At 40.6% G+C, this 17,131-nt stretch overlaps 2 protein-coding genes across 3 annotated transcripts; one reads left to right on the top strand and one right to left on the bottom strand.

Annotated features, from left to right (window-relative positions):
* Positions 1 to 1,966: 1,966 nt before the first annotated feature.
* Positions 1,967 to 8,350, bottom strand: rmdn1 (regulator of microtubule dynamics 1). The gene is made up of 10 exons (XM_085763391.1): positions 8,199 to 8,350; positions 7,500 to 7,605; positions 6,192 to 6,276; positions 5,259 to 5,418; positions 5,075 to 5,164; positions 4,297 to 4,352; positions 3,810 to 3,897; positions 3,631 to 3,661; positions 2,265 to 2,398; positions 1,967 to 2,138 (listed from the first exon to the last, which is right to left on the bottom strand). The coding sequence occupies exons 1-10, from the start codon at positions 8,346 to 8,348 to the stop codon at positions 2,097 to 2,099; spliced, it is 942 nt and encodes a 313-aa protein (XP_085619517.1). The 5' UTR covers positions 8,349 to 8,350; the 3' UTR covers positions 1,967 to 2,096.
* An 881-nt stretch (positions 8,351 to 9,231) lies between these two features.
* LOC146966323 (copine-3-like) lies at positions 9,232 to 16,173 on the top strand. 2 transcript variants are annotated; one of them, XM_085763383.1, is made up of 16 exons: positions 9,232 to 9,485; positions 9,868 to 10,058; positions 10,157 to 10,336; positions 10,426 to 10,500; positions 10,692 to 10,763; positions 10,870 to 10,947; positions 11,053 to 11,142; positions 11,810 to 11,908; positions 12,008 to 12,091; positions 12,494 to 12,553; positions 12,647 to 12,780; positions 13,013 to 13,067; positions 13,651 to 13,702; positions 13,820 to 13,953; positions 14,657 to 14,890; positions 15,730 to 16,173. In XM_085763383.1, the coding sequence occupies exons 2-16, from the start codon at positions 9,882 to 9,884 to the stop codon at positions 15,847 to 15,849; spliced, it is 1,644 nt and encodes a 547-aa protein (XP_085619509.1). In that variant the 5' UTR covers positions 9,232 to 9,485; positions 9,868 to 9,881; the 3' UTR covers positions 15,850 to 16,173. The 2 variants fall into 2 exon arrangements, with proteins under 2 accessions (XP_085619509.1, XP_085619510.1); XM_085763384.1 differs by having other exon boundaries at positions 9,468 to 9,489.
* The last annotated feature ends 958 nt before the right edge of the window (positions 16,174 to 17,131 follow it).

The raw sequence follows: 17,131 nt of genomic DNA, 5'->3' as shown, positions 1-17,131 counted from the left end.
AATCTGCTTTGACCCATTTTAAATGAAGACAGATGGATTTATGAAATACAAACACATAAAGTGAATAACCGCCCGCCCCGCCCGCCCCTCCCCGTGCCCAACGACCCTCTCCATGACCACGCTTGCTTTTCTTTTCTTTTTTGTTTTTTGTGCGAGGCCGCCTGCTCAGGATTTACAATTACACCGGTGGAAAAATTTTTATTCTGTTCTGACAGAAAAGTGATGTGCTCTGGGTTTATCATTTTATTTTTGTTTTAATTGCCTTTGGAAAGAATCATATTTAATAAATGCATCTGACCATCTTTACTGCTGCTTTGAATCCTTTTAGTCCAATCAGTGTGTGTGTGCGTGTGTGTGTGTTTGGTTTATAGATACATTTACAGTTTTTCCTCAATTGCTAAAACACTAAACCCTGTTGTCTGAACCAAATTCCCAGTTGCCTTGAACCCACTGATTGAATCGGTCTCTCTTTTGGCAAAACCATCAGCACTTTTCACCTGTTTAGACTCATCTTACCAACACATTTTCATTGTGATGCACCTGTGTTGCATAATGCTGAGCACAGGTGGCAAAAGTCAAACACAAGTAAAGCACAAGTTTCACCGGTTGAACACAACAACTCAAAATTGATCACACTTGTGTCCAATGATGTGAGGGAACATATATAAACCAGTTCAGGATGAAGTCCTGTGGCCTGATCCAGTACAGAGAAATGATGCTGTGGCTGAGTTATGCACTTCTCATTTCTATATTTTTGTACTTTATTTTTACATAGGCTTACTGTATACTGCATACAAGTGCTAAATACACAAGATTTGTTTGTTTTGTACTGTACAACTGCTACGTGTAAATGCACAGGATTTCAGTTTTTTTTACTATGTACAAGTGCTAAATGCACAGGTTTTTTGTTTTGCAAGAGGAGATGAGAGACGACAGGGTGAAGGAAGAAAGGATGAGGGAGGGAGGGATGAACTGGGAAGAAAAAAGAAGAAGGAAGGAAAAGGGGATGAAATGGATGTGGAGAGGTGAGGAGGGTGAAAGAAAGGGAAGGAGAGAAGTGCTACAGTGTAAATGCACAGGTTTTTTGTTTTGCAACATGCATTTAGCCGACAGTGAACGATAAACATTTATTTCTACAGCTTCATGTGCTGAGCGTTGTGTTTTCTATTTTTCTATGTAGTGTTTAGTGGCTGCTCAGTAGTGTTTTTAATTTTGATTGACTCGGGGCACGATTTGACAACATAGTTCAGTTTTGGGCACAGATTGAACTGTTTTGAGGTGAAAGTTTGGTTTTGCAAGAAGAGTCTGAGGTTTTGTGAATGTAGCTTGATAATTGGGGTTTGTGTTCACAGTTCAGAGAAAAGGAGAGAAGCTTTTGAGAAATGTGTCTTAGCAATCGAGAAAAACTGTAACTGTCCAGGAATGGATCAATTAAATGTTAGAACAAACAGAAACAAGCTAAGAGGAAAAAACAATAACAGTTTAATATAGTAGTAATTGGTCACAATTCTTAATCTTCCCAACATTCAAATTGCTTGTATAACTACAATGATTGAACATAATTATGTATATTATAATTATTATATACATTATAAATAGATGTAAGTGTATTGTCATTTTAAATTAACAACAAGCTAAATGTTTGGACACAAGCTTATTATCTCAAAAGGCATGAGTGTGTTCAGTTACAGTTCCCATGTATCAGTAATTATGAATCATTAAAAAAACAGTTTGTTAATCTAAAAGTACTTCAAACACATGAAAAGACACAAACATGCTGCAAATTTATTCCTCCATCAGAATTAAGGCAAAAAAAAGAAAGAAAAAGTGATGAACCTGCTGTGACGCACTTGTTTTTCTGTGCTTTTATTTTGAAAAGCCACAACAGGGCCCCGAGCCGAGATGGAGGACCATCACTTTGTCAGTCTCCCTTGGAAACACTTTTCACTGCGTTGTCATGTTGATGAGAGTCGTTTTCTGAATTTGCAGCACGTTTGTCTGTTTATTTGCATGTCTTTGAGCCTTCAGGGCCACCGTACAAAAAAAAAAAAAAAAAGTCTGAAAGGCGTCACGGTCAAAAAAAACACAAAACATCTTCATCCGAGTTTCTTCAGAAGATCAACAGCTTCTTTATGGACCTGCAGAAAAATAAACGGACTGTAAAACCAACATCAGCGACTACTATTACTCATGCATCAAAATCCCCACAGGTACTTGAACGCCTCCCTGATTTAAACAAGTTAAAAAATAAAATAAAATGTCACCTCTTTGTCTTCGAAGGTGTGAGCGGGGTAGTCTTTAGCTTTGGTCAGCCAGTACAGAGCCTTCTCCTTGTCCTTCATGCCCATGTAGGTCTTCCCCAGCATCAGCAGGTTTTTACTGTAGAACTCAGGATCGACTGAGAAAAAAATAAAAATAAAAACATTCAGACATTTACAATCAACAGAGATGGACACAGAGAAACTTAAGTATCCTAATGTACATGCTTTTAAATTTACTTTAAAGCAGAAGTAAGTGATATATTTGTGTTAATATAAGTCTTAAATAGTTATATCTTCCGACAGCAATCACTTACATAGAGTGTTTGGACCGAAACACGGGTCTGTCAGTCACTCTGCTCTGCTCTGAGCCGAGGAGAAAACTTTTCTCGTATCCTACAAGTTTTATCCAATGAGGAGAGAGAACGGCATAAAGGGGCAGTCCTCTCTGTGTGTGCAGCCAAGGGATGTGCGTGAATGTGGCGACGTAGGGACGAGGACCAATAGATCCATGACGAGGGCGGGGGCTGCTAACTCCATCGGCTGAAAAGACGTTATGGTGCGTTCAAGGCAGCCCGTAACTCGTGTTTTTCCGACCTGTGAAGTCGTACCAGTTCGATCTGGTACGAGTTCACAGGTCGGAAGTTACGAGTGGCCGTTATAGTGACTTTCACAGGTAAAACAGGTCGGAAAAACACGAGTGGGTTGCCAGGAACGCTACAAAGTCGTAAGTTGTGACTTGAAGCTGTAATTTACGGTTTCAAAAGCCTGCCTGGAACGCAGCATTAGCCAAAACGACCGGATCGCTTACTTCTGCTTTAAGTAAAAGTAGCTCAGTCGACATGTTACTCGAATAAGAGTAAAAAAGTACTTGCTTTTAAATTTACTTTAAGTAAAAGTAAGAGTAAGAGTAAATTTCTTATTTTTCACATCAATGAATTACTATAATTTTTTCTAAATGAATTTAAGGAGCTTTTAACTCTTGTTTCTGAGAATTAACTCTTTGAAACCACCTGCACTGATGTGCTGCTTTTAGGGGTTAGGGTTTCCTTCTTTGACAAACACAGCTTGTGTTCAATAGTATTTTAGAAAGAAAAAAAAAGAGCAGACCTGAAAGTAACAAGTACTTTTCAGCCTTCCTAGAAATTAACTTGAGTAAAAGTAAAAATATTTGTCTAGGAAGTGTATTCAAGTAAGAGTAATAAGTACCAAAGAAATCTAATACTCAAGTAAAGTACAAATCATCTGGATATGTACTTAGGTACAAGTAAATTTACTCCGTTACTGTCCACCACTGACAATCAATAAATATATTTAAACCTTTGAATGAAAAAAATATATATTCCTTGTGCCTGAGTTGCAGTGTGTTTACCTTGTTCAGCCTTCAGGAAGAACTCCAGCGCCTGAAAAGAGACAAACACTGACTTCATTCAGGTTTTTAACGAAGCTTTGTAACCGAGCCAAGACAAACAAAAAACCTGACATCGTTCCAGCCTGAAGCCGTTTTGACGTTTTTATTTAACAAACAAAGGGGAGAGATAATGACCTCACCTCCTCGTACGTGGACGTGGGTGGAGTTGCAAAGATCATAGCAGCCACCTTACGCTGATACCACGGCAGCTCCGCAAAGGAAAAACACCTAAGACCAGACACATGAGGACGATGTTAATTAACAAGCTCAGTTTCTCATTGAGATCTGAGATTACAACTGTTTCTTTTGATTTCGATGAGTTGGACCTGCTGCTGTGACAAATGTCTGTCGGAGGGATTAAAATCGAACTTGGTTCAGGGTGAATTGTTGGACAGATGCTTCGTTTTCGCTCTAAATATGGTTCTTCTAGTGTTTCTGATATGATTTATTAGATGTTCGTCATGTCACAGCAGATCGGTTGAGATTCGTTTTAGGTTTTTTTTTGCAGTTTTTCTTGGTTTCTATTCCTTGAGTGTCCAATAGTCACGACTGCATCATTTGTCCAGCAGCATCAGTTTCCTGCACCATGACTACAGACATGTTTATATCTCTTTATATAAAACTCACCAGTAGCCGAGGATGTGGAAGGAAGTGGCATCTTTAGGATTGAGCTCAACCGCTCTCTGGGATAAAAAAAAACAAACAAAAAAACAAAACATGTTTCACTTAAAGGGATAGTTCAAAAGGGATAGTTTTAGCAGTGGGTTCGTTACCTTTATTTGTTGGTGCAAGCTATTTTTTAGAACGGCGGAGCAGAGCCGCGAGCTGCTCAGAGCTGCGCTACGGAGGCTAATGGGATTTCTTGGTTTCCCTCATCAAACTCATCAAATACACAATCCAACAACTCCAAAACGCTCTGGTGGACAAGTTGTGACCTGCACATTCACCACGCTATGAGATAATAACACAACGTTACGAGACGGAGTTGTTTTAGAGGTAAATGCAGAGACTGCTTGCCGAAAAACTGTCCCCGACGGAAACAAGCATCAGCGGTTTTGCATGAATTTTCCTCTAAAACAACTCTGTCTTGTAACGTTACATTATTATCTCATAGCGTGGTGAATGTGCAGGTCACAACTTGTCCACCAGAGCGTTGTGGAGTTGTTGGATTGTGTATTTGATGAGTTTGATGAGGGAAACCAAGAAATCCCATGAGCCTCCGTAGCGTAGCGTAGCTCTGAGCAGCTCGCGGCTCTGCTCCGCCGTTCTAAAAACACTTTGCACCGACAAAACCTACTGGTATGACTATAGGGATTATTTGCCAAAATGTTGAACAATCCCTTTAAGAATGTATCATAAAATATTCCACTATAAAATATTTGGTTTGATGTAAATATCCTCTCACCTCTAGATGTCCCCTGATGATGGTTGAATTTCCTATTTTCACCTTGACTCCTTCGTACTCTCCAACGTCGCTCAGACACACGGCGTACCACTGGAGAGATTCATGTCGTAATGAGCTGATAATCGTCCTGCAAGTGTCTTCATTTCATCTTTTGGAAAAGAAAACCATGATGAGACCATCTCACCTTGTGCGCTGCGAAACACTTGTCGTCTTTCTCCAGCGCCCTCTTGGCGTATTCGAAGGCCTCGAACGTCAGCTTCTTCTTCCGCTCGGCCTCCATGTCGGGAAACTGCGACAAGTCCCGAGACGCCCGGGCCAATCTCCACAGGAACTCTGCATCGTCACTGTGGACAGGTTTACATTACAGTGTGTTACTATATAATAATAACTGTCCACTTCTGGCGTCTTTTAGATGTACAGTTGTGTATTAAAGGGATAGTAGCATTTTTTTAAAGTGGGGTTGTATGATCTACTAATAGCCCCTAAGTACTTTAATTGCAGTAGAAGACTCTCTGCACTCCTCCCGTTAGCAACGCCAGCCCATAATAGCCCTGCCCAGAGATTTACAACATACAGTGTTGTGAACAGACCCAAAGAAACGGCCTATTTTCGAGGCCTAAAAGAGGTTTTAACTGAAAAGAAATACACATTTCCATTGTTTGCTATAATATAATTTTTTCCAGCCCTTCAAAGTGCAGGAAAAACACAGTTTTTATTTGGACCTAACCAACTCACGTATCCCTCCGCCCAGGGTTAGCGCCCGCCGATCAGCAGTTGGTTAGGTCCAAATAAAAACTGCGTTTTCCTGCACTTTGAGGGGCTGGAAAATATTATATTATAGCGAAGAATGGAACTGTGTATTTTTTTTCACGTAAAACCTCTTTTAGGCCGTGAAAATAGGCCGTTTCTTTGGGTCTGTTCACAACACTGTATGTTGTAAATCTCTGGGCAGGGCTATGGGCTGATGTTGCTAACGGGAGGAGTGCAGAGAGTCTTCTACTGCAATTAAAGTACTTAGGGGCTATTTGTAGATCATACAACCCCACTTTAAAAAAATGCTACTATCCCTTTAAATGTTTTAGTTTGTCGCCCCCTGGTGGCAGAATGCGAGTCTCACTTGTCTTTGTGCAGCAGCAGCAGCTGGTAGAGTTTCTCCGTCTCTGCACAGCTGTACAGGTAGTCGGCCTGCTCCAACACATCCTCTGCACGGGTGCAAAATCCAAAACAGAAAACTTTATTTAACAGCTGCTATCATGCATTTACTGACCACCACATCTGTCAAAACATATCAACCACCAGTCATGTGTCCAGCTTCTTCAATGTAAATATCTTTGACTTCATTACTGTAAAAAACTAACGACAAGCAACAACAAATGCAGAGCTAAAATATAAAAAAGGACAAGATTAGAGACATGTGTAATGTCTGCAGCTATAAAGAGATAATACGTGTCCTTAACCAGGGCTGTTTCTGTGCTTTGAGTGATTCTAAATCCTGAGTCTGTAACTGGCTAAAAACATCTGGAAACAAGTCTTATAAGTCCATATTTTTTTATCAGACTCACATAGAAGTGTTGACTAAAGAAAAAAAAACATCTTTTAACAACAGGGTCTTGAGAAACCAGCTGAAATGATCTCAGGGGAGAAGCTGTCTACTCTACATATAGAAACCAGTTACACCAGTTACAGGTCACATTCTCCATGTTTACCTCATGTAATAAGACCTTTTGAATATTAACCCTAAAACCTAAAAAAACAGAACAGAACTATTGACAGGGTATGTTTTTATATTTGAGTAAGGAGATTATATTATGATTTTTGAGCTATTATAATGAATTGAGTAAAAAGAAAATCTATAATGGATGTGGTAAAGTAGTACAGTCCAATGATAGGAATCAGGTTTGTGCTAAATATATGAATGAAACAGGGGTATTGATCTATAACAGAGGTGTCAAACTCATTTTAGTTAAGGGGTCACATACAGTGCAATTTGATTTAAAGTTAAGCATGATAACCTATAAATAATGCGAAAGTTTCCCCTTTTCATTTAGTGGGAAGAAGTACAAGCACATTTTTAAGATGTTAATGAACTATCCTTTGACAAACCATTATGAACAACCTGAAATATGTGCTGTTTTAACAATATTATGCTTCTTCTCTCTTCTATGTAATTTTCACACTTGGTCAATTAATCCGGGCCGAATGTTTGACATCCTTAATCTATTATTTAAGTCAAGTTATAACGCTGTCTATTAATGTGCTTTGAGACACTTGCGACACAGATGTTGTTCCAGAGTTGATCCTTTGGTTGCAACAGTTTTTTCAGAAACTGAACAACTTGTGCCAAACTTGTGTATAATTTGTATCTGAACGTCTTCTTCACACATGTTTTTGCACAGTGTTATCATCATGTATTGTATCTACCTACCTTTCCCTGCAGCGTGGATCACGGCTGAACTCTGCACCCGGTGATAAGCTCCATAGCCCAGGCAGGACAGAGCAGGAGCTCCCAGCAGGAATGCAGCTCCTCCACTCTGCACAAGGGAAAGAGAGAGAGAGAGGGACTCTTTAACATCTTAACCTGCACCATTATTTATACCTGATTGTATTAAAATTCTATTGTAATGTAGTTTATATGGAATATTGTTTATCTGTTACTGAATATTGAAATATGTAATACTGTATTTGTTATATTGAAATAGTTTATACAATGCTTTGGCAACAACAAATTCCTGTTCATGCCAATAATAACAGACCTACAAACTCTGGAGTAGTGAAAAAGGTGACAAGTTACAAAACTAAAACCCTCTTCATTCACTTCTACTACCTTGCCTTGGTTGACATAAGAAAAAGGTGACTGTAGCCAAAAGGTGACCAGTTTGCAGGTGTGCAAATTGAATTGAATTGAATTGAGAGAGAAAGGGGGTGACAGGTGTGAACCCAGGTAACCCCACACAGTAGGTCACTGCACTGTTGTGAATAATACAATAGTTAGATTACAAACAGTCCTGGTGGTCACACTGACCCGGGGTTAAAGCTGCCTGCCTGCTGCCCTTTCACCTACATTAGCTCCGCAGCAAAGCCCCATCAACTCTTCTGCAAAGCCGGGAAACAGTGTCTTACTCACGGCCAGAGCTGCGGCCGCTGTCCTCCCCGCGGAGCTGCTCCAGTACGGCCGGCTGCTGCTGCCCCCCCTCAGCCCGGCCGCAGCGTCGGACCAAGTCCTGCTCACAAGCCGCGTCAATGATCTCCAGGCCATCGCCAGACGCTGAACCATCGGAGTCAGACACGGAATCACATATTTATAGCAGACACGAACAGGCTGCGTTCAAGAGCTCAAACAGAAACATCAGCAAAACATTCAAGACAAGAGAAAACAAACATGTTTTATGTTTTTTGCTGCATAAACCTGTGACGTATTGAGTCACATTGACATATGGGTTTAATTTTTTTTTTTTTTAAATCACTTTCCTTTTTCATGGGGGAAAGAATATATTCTTACCTCCTATAGTCTTTTAGCACAACATCACGTAGGCCTGCACTTTGTTTATGTGCGTAGAACAATTAATTGTCTGTTTTCAACTAGAATGTCAAATGATAAACACCGGGTTGTCAAAAGAAAAGAAGAATAAAGTTTAAACTGAAGTGAGTCTTGTTTCCTGTTCAAGCTCTAGTCTGTTTTCCTTTTTAGCTCCGCCCAGTTGTAATCGTGAGGGAAGCTCGCTCCCGAGAAGCCGTGCACTTATGTACGGCGTGGGCTGAGGGTCATAATCCATATACTGTATTATACTATAGTATATATCTATGGTCATAGTCAATGAAATTCAAACTGCCGATTTTTTTCTCCTGTGATTCAGTTATCATTATTATTAAGTTTTTAAGCACAACTTGAATTTGTTCATTTGTTAAAGCTTTTGTGCATAAAAAACGCTATTCAGGAGCGTTCGAACGGGGGCGGGGCTACGCGGGAAAACATTCTTCATCAACGTTCTATGGAACGTTCCATCCTTGAACGCTCCCCGGCGTTCTGTGTTCCATTTAAATGCAGCCGATGATCAGACGGCAAACGGCCAACTCTCGTGAGAGTTCCAGCCCTCGGGATAAAAAAAGGAAAAGTGTAGTAAAAAAAAAAAAAAAAAAAGGTTGTGACACTTCACTGTCGCAGCGGGCTCACGTGAACAGGCGCTGTGAACGTTTTATTACCAGAAACCTCCTCAGGCAGAGCACAACAAGCGGCGCTGAGCGACTGCAGCTTAATATAATACATCCATGCTGCAGCTGCAGCAGCGCCCTGAGGGAGGAGGAGGAGCAGCGGTCGTAGGCGGTCCGCTGAGCGGAGCAGCTCCACCCAGGTTCCCCCAGCTGTTCTTGTCAGATATAGTTTTCCCGTAAACGACAGGAGGCGGTAGAGCAGGTAGGTACGTAAAGTCTGCGTCCGTAAATATTAAGCGATAACAAGTTTGCGAAGAGACTTTTCTGACTGTTTGTGATAGTTTGGTGGACGAGGGGCCACACCCACCAAACTACCGCATGCCTGAGAAATGACAAGTGCGACGTAGGCCATAGTCCAAGTGTTCAACTCTATTATTGTCATCATAGTGCCATTTATATAGGTGTCAATTGTACTTTACAGTCCATAGAAATGCACGCTCCGACCTTATGAAGCTGCCTTGTTTGTAAAATAGTCGTGTCTTTATTTATTTGATTATATTTTATAATAAGCAGTGTATTTCTGTGGTTGGTCTGTAGACCCCTGATAATGTTCATCATGTGACATCTGTGTGTGATCATCTTAGTGCAACAAGCTGCCATGGCTTCAGCTGGGCCCTCAGCTCCGTCTGCAGCTCCACTTGGAGCAGCCACCCACATGGCCACTAAGGTGGAGCTCACCATCTCCTGTGAGAACCTCCTGGACATGGACGTCTTCTCCAAGTCCGACCCCCTGTGTGCCTTGTACATCAACCCCTCGGGCTCCCACTGGTATGAGGTGTGTATCAAGTCATCATGGCACACAGTTTTACGCTGATATGTTTGGTGTCATCTGATAAATGATCTGACACTAGATTAATTTCTTGTGTGATTCAGTTTGGACGCACTGAGATGATCCTCAACTGCCTCAATCCAAAGTTTGCGAAGAAGTTCGTCCTCGACTACTATTTTGAGATGGTGCAGAGGCTGAAGTTTTGCGTGTATGATATCGACAATAACACCTATGACCTGAGTGATGATGATTTTCTGGGGGAGATTGAATTAACGTTGGGGCAGGTGAGCTTCACATCGTTTTCTAATAACATTTGGTTGCTCCTCAATCACTTCTTCGTTCCCTGACACCGCTGACGTTGTGTTGTGCTCAGATTGTTTCCAGCAGGCAGATAACTCGATCTCTGCTGCTGAAGAACCAGAGGCCTGCAGGCCGAGGGACCATCACAGTGAGTTCGCTCTCCTCTCCTTTCTCAAAGATGTGTAGAAGTGATAAGCTGGATCTCCAGCTGTGACTGAGGAGACTCTCTTTTTGTTGACGTAGACACACTGGATGAAAAAACATCCCCATATTAAGTAATTTTTCTGTCACGAGACTAAAACTGAAAGAGCTTTATATATATTTTTTTTATCTTAATAGATTTGTGCAGAGGAAATAACAGACACCAGAGTGGCAGAGTTGGAGGTGTCAGGGCGGAAGCTGGACAAAAAGGTAATGAAGATCATCTAAGTCTGATATTGTGGTTTCTTAAATATTTACACAGCCTTTGTATACACTTCACAGTCATATGACTTATTAATCAAATGTGTTTGTTCAGTACTTGTGGTGGTCCGACCCGTTCCTGGAGTTCTTCAAGCTAACAGAAACAGGATGGCAGCTGGCGCACAGGACAGAGGTACAGACATTTACTGTATCAACAACTCATTCATTTGTTTCCACTGAAACATCATTATCATTATTATAGACTTATGGTTTACTGCTCCCTGACTACGTACTGTAGGTTATATACAACAACCTTAACCCAACATGGAGACCCTTCCGCGTCTCATTGCGAGCTCTCTGTGGAGGAGATGTGGAGAAGCCAATAAAGGTAAATGTTTTTGGGGTCTTTTTGCCCTGTAATGTGTGCAGCCTAATCTGTTTTTATTTAATCCCCCCCCTTGTAAAATGTTTTGAGTGGTTTAAAACAGTACATTTCTTTGTAATTGTTATTATTTTTTATCAGTTTTTATTGGCTTTATTGATTCTTGACTGCTCTAACCTACTAATAAATCATTTTGCATTTTTTCTTTCCATTTAAAAATGCTCCCCGACTTAAAACAGAGGACTTGCGCCTCTCACCTGGCTGGATAAGCGATGTGTGTGTGCATGCGTGATAATGACGTCATCACATGAAGGTGTGCGTTGTTCTTTTTTTTTCTTTTTTTTTACTCAGTTTGTTACTGCATCTAAAATTGATAGTGAAATGTTACTGTATATCTTTTGCATGTGAGATGTGACCTGTGTGTGATGATCTACTGTAGGTTTTGTTGCAGAGACAAGTCTCCCTGCCGACAATAAATAGTGAATCTTGTATGTTTCAATTAATGTTTATGTCATATATAGATACATATATTATGATCATTAACATAGATTAACATAAACTAACATTAATTGTTATTTTCTTATAAATACTGTCTGCAGTTTGAAATTAATTTTGTGATATATGTAGAACGACAGTGTCTCCTGTCACTGGAGATCCTTCTGTTTATCCTCAGGTCGACTGTTACGACCATCGTTACAATGGCTCCCATGGCCTTATTGGGAGCTTTAGGACGACTCTAGCAGAGATGCAACAGGGAACACACATTTGCCCGGTGAGTCTTTTCATTTGTGTGTGTGTGTGTGTATTTGATTCCAACTCTTATCTGTTAAAATTGCTAAACTTATAATTATGACTCTGTTCTCTCTTGCAGGCTGAATTTGAATGCCTTAATCCCAAAAAGATGCGAAAGAAAAACTATAAAAACTCTGGGGTCCTCTGCGTCAAGCGCTGCCACGTAATGAGTTATTTTTTGTTTGTGAATTTAACAAACTTTTCTGAAACTTTCTGTATGTTAGTTGCATTTTTTATTCATTTTTTACAACATCTATGTTCTATGTTATAGACAACCTGAAATAACTCTTCATATATATGTAACCGCTCCCTTTATAAACTCTGGAAATTTTCTCCACCACATTGTTCTATGGGACAAAAATTGATATGAAGAAAGTATGAATAGTTTTAGTTGTAGTAGTATTTTATTTAATTTAGTTGAGTAAAAAAAAATACAAGAAGAAATGTCACAGAAAAGTTGATAATTTTGACATATGAATCATGTAAATTGAAACATTGCAGGAGGAGCAATGAGCCAAAATAGTTGAGGATGGAAATTTAAAAGATTTGATGTTTCCTCCTTCAGGTGGTGAAGGATTTCAGCTTCCTGGATTATATCATGGGGGGGTGTCAGCTCAACTTCACCGTGAGTCTGAAAACGTCACACACACAATGTGTTATGATTACTTCAACACTTTTTAAATCAACATATTAAACTCTGCTGGTTCTTCTGGTCCAGATCGCCATCGACTTCACAGGCTCCAACGGGGACCCGACCTCTCCCCAGTCGCTCCACTACATCAGGGCTGAAGGCTACAACGAGTACCTGCAGGCCATCATGTCTGTGGGTCAAGTCATTCAGGACTATGACAGGTGCAGCCAGACGCTCATCGTTCTATAGGGACATACTGCGTTTGCTATATATTATGTTTCTGAATTATTATTTTACTCATTGTTGACTTCACCGTCCTTGTATCAAGACAGTCAAGAGACATTTTCTTTCAATGGTCAAACGTTACCAAAGGATTTAGTATCAAAGCATAGTTAATGTAGTGACTCGTGAGTTTATGGTGTAACTAACTCTTTTCTTTTCTTTTTTCTATAGCACCAAGATGTTTCCTGTCTTCGGTTTTGGAGCCAAGATCCCTCCAAGCTGGCAGGTCTGACATCAGACATTAATGATTTGAGATTATTAAAGCTGTACAGAAAATAAAATTGAATTTGAGACCACTGAGGGTCTTAACAGTAGTGTAATAACTCATCTATCAGACGATGTAGGCCAAACTTTGTGCAAAATTCTATTTTTGATTAAATCCGGGATGAAAGTGTGGTATTTTTTTTCCGCATTGGATAATGCAGGTGCACGGATTATACGTCAGCCTGCTCACGATTCATCAGCCACTGATATTGGATCCATCATCCGTCAATCAAACGTCTGAGACACGCACACACACACAGAGCTCGGTCTCGCCCCAAGCTTTGAATATCCCGCCCGCTCGATAACGACCAATCAAATTAGTTTTCCTTACTCGGGTAAACTCGTGTTGCAGCTCGTGACAACTCGGCACGACAAACGGCCATTTCTGTACACCTTTAATACAGAAAAAAGCAAACTGAGCTCTCACAGGTCTGATTTTTTAATGTAACATTTGATTTTATTGTGATGTTTTACATTATCTGATACTCTGATGTACTGTATGGTGATGATAATAATATAAGCTTCTATGTGAATCGTGCTTACAGGTTTCCCACGAGTTTCCCATCAACTTCAATCCATCAAATCCTTTCTGTGCAGGTGGGTTTGCGTTTGCCATAGGACTGTCTTTTTTTTTTTTTTCAAGAAGCTGCACAGTAAAGCTCCATTTTGCCTTGTGTGTGTGTGTGTGTGTGTGTGTGTGTGTGTGTGTTGCAGGCATAGAAGGTGTGGAGCAGGCCTACCAGCAGTGTCTACCCCAGCTGAGGTTCTGGGGTCCCACCAACTTCTCTCCGATCATCAACCACGTCGCCTGCTTCGCCAGACAGGCTCTCCACCAGCAGAAGGCCTCAGTAAGAAGCTGCAGAGCTAAAACATCTGGATTTGACCTGGTCTTGTTTTGCTGCATGTTTAAAGGGATATTGTGCAACTTCTCCTGTTATCTATTCACGAAAATCGATAATTTCGTTCAAAAGTCTGTTTTTCATTAATCAGTAACCCCCCCCATCAACAAACTGAAGTGTTCCTTTCAGCTCTGAATTAGCCGTTCATATCATTCATATCTACATGGAGCGGGTAAGCTCGGTGCTGCTGCCATGTGGTGTCGCCATGTTTTTACGTTCAGTAACGCAGTGAGGAAGAATGGAGCGTTACACTGATGCTGCATTCACTGGCAGTCGGGCAGACGGCCGTCGCTAACAAACCAGATGTCATTTTAGTCACAGAAGCCGAGAGAAAGCCGGTAAAACGTGGGTCAGGTAAACAGTACAACATCGCCATGACAACATATTTTCACGTGTATTGTTTTGCCTCGTGCTGACGGACCACTTGTTTACATAGAGGCTTGTTTATGCCGTTACCTGCAGCGGCTGTCGTCCGTCTGCCGTCTGCCCAATTTCACGTGAATGCAGCATGAAAAATACGATTGAGCTGCTTGCGATATACAACCGCAACGCTAGATGGGAGGAATTCCTACACAATGTACCTTTAAAGTTTGAATATTTACTCATAATAAGATGATTCTTTATCATCTCTTTTCTCTGCCTCCATCTGCAGCACTACTACGTGCTGCTCATCATCACAGACGGAGTCATCACAGACATGGACCAGACCTGCTCCGCGATCGTAGAGGCCTCTCGTCTGCCCATGTCCATCATCATAGTGGGCGTGGGCATGGCAGACTTCGACGCCATGGAGTTCCTCGACAGTGACGACAAACTGCTGCGTGCGCCCTCGGGCGACGTCGCCGCCAGGGACATCGTCCAGTTTGTGCCCTTCAGAGACTTCAAGGTAAACGTCAGCCTGTACCTTTACTGCACTCAATTTGTAAATGCAACACATGCGTATGTAAAATAATAAATTTCACATACTACCACTCTCTTTTACAAATTGTTCATTTCAAGTCTCATGTTGGAAAAAATTTGAAAACGTGACACAAACCCCACATAGCTTAAAGGGATAGTTCATTTTGGCAAATTGGCCCATTGCCATCAGAGCTACGCTACGGAGTCTAATGGGATTTCTTGGTTTCCCTCATCAAACTCATCACACATACACAATCCAACAACTCCAAAACGCTCTGGTGGACAAGTTCTGACCTGCACATTCACCACGCTATGAGATAATAACAGAACGTTACAAGGTAAGCAGAAAAACTGCCCCCGACGGGAACACGCATCAGCAGTTTTGCATGAATTTACCTCAAAAACAACTTGTTCCATTATTATCTCATAGCGTGGTGAATGTGCAGGTCACAACTTGTCCACAAGAGTGTTTTGGAGTTGTTGGATTGTGTATGTGTGATGAGTTTGATGAGGGAAACCAAGAAATCCCATTAGCCTCTGTAGTGTCTGTGTTTGCCAAAATGTTGAACTATCCCTTTAAACTTACCACTTACATCTCTATAGATGATTATCAGTTAAAATGAACAATCTATTCTTCTGATCCATTATGGAAAATTATATTTAAAACATTGAAATAATGTGCAGTTTCTTCTTTATTTCCATGCAGTAGGTCTACTTGTGCTTCTAGATCCTCTCAATCCCTGAATGAATGTTGTGTATTTTTACTGCCATCATCCATCTGGAGCTGCTGTACTGTAGTGTGGTTGTGTTTGACTGTCGTTGCAGGGAAGCAGCGTGGCCCTCGCCCAGAGCGTCTTGGCAGAGCTGCCCGATCAAGTTGCCTCCTTCTTCAATTCTTATAAGCTGAAACCCCCGTACACATTCAACGAGTCTGAGCCTCTCTAGAGAGGTGGGGTGATGAACCCAAACACCTCCCGTTTACCTCTTGCCTTCATCCCCTGCATCCTTCTTTTGTTTTAATTCAGTACTAAAAAAAAGTGTAATTTACTGTCTGTGCAGATGGGGGGTAAGAAACTAATGATATAAATATATCATAATTAACCCCAAATCTATGACTGTTACATTTTTGATTCTAAGTTTATAAAAGAAGAAAAAATGCCTCATAGTGTTACCAAGCAATCATAAAAAATGCAATCACATTGAACTCTTGTGCACTAAAAATGTGTCAGTTGTCATGGCTTTGTTCATTAAATGTCATTATTTCTTGTACATGTCGTTGAGTTTTTTCTCAGTACTCTATTCATTGTTCTCTTTCTCTCTCACAATCCTTCAATACTCCATCCCATTTTCCCTAGAGACAAGTTTTGCATCCCGAATTGTATGAGAAAGCATAGTGCTGCTCATACATTGTGTGGTGCATAGCCTTGGCAAGGAATGTGTGTGTCAGCAGCAGCACAACCATCAAACTGAAGTGACACTGTTCCCCTTCCAGACATTGTTGGCCCAAGTCCCAGCTGCTCCTATGCCTGAAAGCAAAGTTTAATTAGCTAATGAATAATCTTCATCTTGATATTGTGGATATCAGCAACACAGAGACTGAATTTGAAAGACTACATGTACTGTAAGCAGACAAAAAATATTTTGTATTTTTCTTGCATCAGTCCTGTTAAAGCAGTGTTTACAAGTAAGAAGATACCGGGGCTATCGAGTTGTCACATTGGCAGGATCATGTTATCGCCAAAAGCAAAACAACAAACACAATGAATTTGTTCATCCACAATACACCAATAATAAGGTTTAATTTAATGGGAGATCAATAAATCAGAATGTAAAGCAAGGTTTCAAATGAGTCAACCCAAGTTTAAAAGAAAGCCAACAAAAAAAAGGTTTATAAAGCCAAGTTGATTTATCTAAAATGAAACATGTTTGTTCTGTGCATGATTTTTATGTCTGCATATTTATCAAACAACTTTGTCACTCCATCGCCCTAACGGTTGGTATCTTCGACTTGTAACTCTGTGACTTTGCAGAATAAGATGGGTATTATATCACAAAAAAATAAGTTATTGAGGTATATTTTCTGCTATCTTCAAGATGTAACTTATGAAATCCTGTTCATTTGAATGCTGGTCCTGTGAGTTACTGGATAGAAGAAGACAACATGAGGAGATGTCGTCCCCTGTGAAGGTATTAATGAAGTTTGAAGTAGCCTTGCATAAAAGACATC

The sequence above is a fragment of the Trachurus japonicus genome, chromosome 20 (assembly GCF_045865225.1).
Source record: "Trachurus japonicus isolate A0001 chromosome 20, Traja_1.0".
NCBI classification, from domain to species: Eukaryota; Metazoa; Chordata; class Actinopteri; order Carangiformes; family Carangidae; genus Trachurus; species Trachurus japonicus.
The sequence above is the reverse complement of the archived record's forward strand: the minus strand, read 5'-3'. Positions and strand labels throughout refer to the sequence as shown.